The sequence below is a fragment of the Arvicola amphibius genome, chromosome 12, assembly GCF_903992535.2.
Source record: "Arvicola amphibius chromosome 12, mArvAmp1.2, whole genome shotgun sequence".
Classification (NCBI taxonomy): Eukaryota; Metazoa; Chordata; class Mammalia; order Rodentia; family Cricetidae; genus Arvicola; species Arvicola amphibius.
Window position 1 is genome coordinate 129,593,003 of NC_052058.2, and position 4,767 is coordinate 129,597,769.

General features: G+C 47.4%; 1 protein-coding gene across 1 annotated transcript; it reads left to right on the plus strand.

Moving 5' to 3' along the window:
* The first annotated feature begins 2,958 nt into the window (after positions 1-2,958).
* LOC119802978 (progressive ankylosis protein-like) lies at positions 2,959-4,312 on the plus strand. Its single transcript, XM_038314171.1, is given in 3 exon segments — positions 2,959-3,018; positions 3,020-3,577; positions 3,579-4,312. Coding segments are annotated over 3 exon segments (1,302 nt in total). The 3' UTR covers positions 4,263-4,312.
* The last annotated feature ends 455 nt before the right edge of the window (positions 4,313-4,767 follow it).

The following is a 4,767-nucleotide window of genomic DNA, read 5'->3' on the forward strand; positions in this document are numbered from 1 at the left end:
TCTCTGCTGCTCCATACACAAGCGCATGTCTCCCTGCAGTATCTCTGCCCACCTGAGCATGAGCCTGTACCATCTGCCCTCTGCCGGAGCTGCTGGCTGGCTGTGGACCAGAGAACAACGAAGGGAGGTGTCCAGAGTCATGCCTCTCCTTAGAGAAGTTTTTCTTTCCGGACCCAAAGTCCTGGAACTGATCCAATAAAAATGCACAGGTGTCTAGAAGTAAAGGCAGTCTGCCTCCTCTCTTCCAGGATAACAAATAAGGTCAATAGACAACAATGGGCATTAATGACAGACAGATGGGTACCGGTACCACTTAAGCTTTTCAAAGACATGAACACATAAAACAGCAACATAGTAACAGTCAAAACACAGACTAAGACAAAGCATGCTCATTCATTCACACACACACCTTTTTAAATCTCAAGATTCATACTTTGTTCTGCAGGGAACCAGGGTCGCACATCCTTTATACATTTCAAAAACTGAAGCAATTGCTGTTGTCCTTTCTTAGTATCCCTAACCTTTACAGATCTAACGGGAGACCACCAAGTCCAGTTGGAATGGGACTGATGGAACAGGGGGCCAAACAGGACTCTCTGAATGTGGCTGACGGTGGAGGAGGACTGAGAAACCAAGGACAACGGCAATGAACATGAACTCTACAGCAGGGACAGGCTCACTGTGAGCCTTGTCAGTTTGGTTGCTCACCTTCCTGGACTGAGGGGGAGCTGGGAGGACCTTGGACTTAACATAGTGAAGGGAACCCTGATGGCTCTTTGTTTTGGAGAGGGGTGGAGAGGGGGCATGGGTGGAAGGGAGGGGAGGGAAGGGGGAGGAAGAGGGAAGGAGATGGAAATCTTTAATAAAAAAATGAGGAAAAAAAAGAAAGAACAAAGATAAGTTCAAACTCTCTGACCTCCAGTAAAGGTGAAAAAAAAAAAAAAGAAATTATAAGTAAACGTACAAACAGCTGTTTGCTGTTTTCTGGGTCCATATTCACTTTACTTTTTAAAAACCCTTATATACAAGTTACTTCTTAATTTACAATAATACTCGAGTTACTTTTTACTTGTTTTTCATGCTGCACAGCTAACCTATTTTTTGTATTTACACTGCACGCACGACGGCTGATACTCCAGGAATATACTTACAGCATCTCCTGTCCTTATAGCAGAAGACTGACCAATAGCCAAATAAGGTAAAGGCAGTAATTAAGCAATATGCTTTTTTCTTTTTTCTTTCTTTCTCTCCCCCCTCTCCCTCTGTCTCTCTTTCTTTCTTTCTTTCTTTTGAGTCAAGGTCAGAGGAATTCAAAGATTCTGCATATCCCCTGACTGCAGCTGCCTTAAACGATTGCCTCCTCAGGGGAGGAGCTGACAGTTTAATTTCACTTTATCTTTGGCGATAGTTAACATTTTTTCCAGCTGTTTCTCTAACTTATTTGTCCTCTCCTTAGTAACTTCATTATCCTTCTGAGTAACCTTAACTGGCTTCTCAACTAATTAGGAATTATCTTTTCCAAACTCAGTTTGCATTTCTTCACTAACCTGTAACTTTTTCACCAGTGCACAAACCTTGGATGCTAAGTCTTTTGCTGGCTTCTCAGTCTGCATGGCTTTAAAAACTATGTAAACAAGAGACCATACAGACCAAAAGCACACCAGTATTTTTTTTCACCTTGCTTCACAGCCTTCTCAACGTTCATCTGAACCAGATCCCAATTTCCTATATACATTAAATTCTCTTCTGAGGGAAACCAAGGATTATTATCCGGCACTCGTAACGTTCTTTCAGAGTCACTGCTCGAGTGTCAATTGTTGGAGACCCTTCCCCAACTACCTCGGTTATGGATGACCCTGGGTAGTGCTGCAGAAATCAGGACACAGGGGATGCAGAGTAGGAGATACAACTTCATTCTTTATTGCAAAGCCAGTGTTTTTTTTTTTTTTTTTCTCAAATCACGATTCAAACTAGGTTTCCATAATACATGATAATAGTTACATAAACTAATAACCTTGTTGCAAATAATTTCAAGAGCTTTGTGCCCTAGTTAATCTAAACAAAAAGCCTGGTGTTATGGAAATAACTTTTGCTGTAATATAATATGAAAAAACACTTCATAATGAGACAAAGCACAACCAAATCAGAGCATTTGAACTACAGTGCACATCTGTGTTCTCAAGGACTGACTATTGGCAAGGCACTCTACATAAGGAAGAGGTTTGCCTCCTCCTGACTTGGTTTGCCAAGCATGTCAGCAAGAAGGATACCTCAAGTCACCCTTGCATAGAGTTTTTATGCAGTTCAAGACTGACCCTCCACAGTAACCATGAGGAAATGTATTTCAAACAAAACCTAGAAAAGGGGGAAGAATTAAGAGAGGTAAACACCTATAATTGTATTTAGTCATGTTTGCTATATATACATTTTCTTGATCAAAAATTTAAATACTGTGATAGATAACAATGACAAAAAGTTATCATTTGTCAGAAATTTTCTCTTAGTGAAGTGGCTCCTAGAAACACACCTCATGGGTTATAGTTTTTCTATATACTTTCAGAGTTTCAAATCACAATCAAGGATTTCCTCCGCTTGGCGGCGGCGGCGACGGTGGAGGCGCCTCGAGCGCGCGGTTATTTATTTATTTCCGGGCCCAGAGCGCTTATAATGGAGCCGCTGTCAGCAGAAGCTCCTGCTGCTGCCGCCGCGGCCGCTGTCCCTGTCCCTCCTCTCTTGCTCCCGGCAGATCTTTGTTGTGTGGGAGGGCAGCGGGGATGGACTTGAGCTTGCCGCTCTCCTGCTAGAGCAGCCGCGCTTGGAGAGGGCGCCTTCGCCGCCAGCAGCCGCCGCCCCAGGCCCCGCCGGCCGTGGCCTCCGTCCCCGCGCCGCGCTCCGCGCGCCTCCCAGCACAGTGCCCTCGCGGCGGCAGATGTGTGGGGTCAGCCCACGGCGGGGACTATGGTGAAATTCCCGGCGCTCACGCACTACTGGCCCCTGATCCGGTTCCTGGTGCCCCTCCGGCATCACCAACATAGCCATCGACTTCGGGGAGCAGGCCTTGAACCGGGGCATTGCTGCAGTCAAGGAAGATGCTGTGGAGATGCTGGCCAGCTATGGGCTGGCGTACTCTCTGATGAAGTTCTTCACGGGGCCCATGAGTGACTTCAAAAATGTGGGCCTGGTGTTTGTGAACAGCAAGAGAGATAGGACCAAAGCCGTGCTGTGCATGGTGGTGGCCGGTGCCATCGCTGCTGTCTTCCACACCCTGATAGCCTACAGTGATTTAGGGTACTACATCATCAACAAGCTACATCATGTGGACGAGTCTGTGGGGAGCAAAACACGAAGAGCCTTCCTATATCTCGCTGCCTTCCCTTTTATGGACGCTATGGCCTGGACCCATGCTGGCATTCTCTTAAAACACAAATACAGTTTCCTGGTGGGCTGCGCCTCCATCTCAGATGTCATAGCTCAGGGCGATGCAACCATAAGGAAGATGCTGAGCTTTTGGTGGCCTCTGGCTCTGATCCTGGCCACACAGCGAATCAGTCGGCCCATTGTCAACCTCTTTGTGTCCCAGGGACCTCGGCGGCAGCTCTGCTGCTACAGAGGCAGTGGCAATTCTGACAGCTACCTACCCCGTGGGTCACATGCCATATGGCTGGTTGACAGGAATCCGTGCTGTCTATCCTGCTTTTGACAAGAATAACCCCAGCAATAAACTGGCGAACACAAGCAGCACGGTCACCTCGGCCCACATCAAAAAGTTCACCTTCGTCTGCATGGCCCTGTCGCTGACGCTCTGTTTCATAATGTTCTGGACCCCCAACGTCTCCGAGAAGATTCTGATAGACATCATTGGGGTAGACTTCGCCTTTGCAGAGCTCTGCGTCATTCCTCTGCGCATCTTCTCCTTCTTCCCAGTGCCAGTGACCGTGAGGGCCCATCTCACTGGATGGCTGATGACACCGAAGAAAACCTTTGTCCTGGCGCCTAGCTCCGTGCTGCGAATCATTGTCCTCATCACCAGCCTCGTGGTCCTGCCTTACCTGGGGGTACATGGAGCCACACTAGGTGTGGGCTCCCTTCTAGCAGGGTTTGTGGGAGAATCTACCATGGTTGCCATTGCAGCGTGCTACGTCTACCGGAAACAGAAGATGGAGAACCAGTCAGCCACCGAGGGGGAGGACTCAGCAATGACCGACATGCCTCCGACAGAGGAGGTGACAGACATCGTTGAAATGAGGGAGGAAAATGAATGAGCACAGGCCCAGGGGCACTGCAGGGACAGTCAAGACAACATCATCTCATTCCTCCTCCTCCCGTCGAGTTGTTTTCTGATTTTTAATTTTTATTTTTGGTTATGAAAGAGGCCTTGATTTAAAGGTTTCATATAAATTCTCTAGCATACTGGGTATGCTCATAGATGTGGGGACCTAGAGAAAGGTCTTTACTGTCACTTTGTAAACACAGAACCGCTGACTTCATGCCCCTGCTTCATAAAAACCCAAAAGATATAGCCACCTCCTGGTTGATGTTTCTACTCCCTTGGACAATCTCCACTTTGGAACCAAAGGACTTGGGCTGTGCCATTGCCCCTTGGACCAGACTCTTTCCTCTCCATGTTTGCCTCTTAAGAATCAACAGGTCGCAGCTCAGCCTCTCTTGACTTGCTCCCCAATCCTGTGGCTATAACAGGGATGTGACCTGGTGTCCACCACACCCCCTCCCACTTTGGAGTCATGAACTCTCAACCATATACACCAG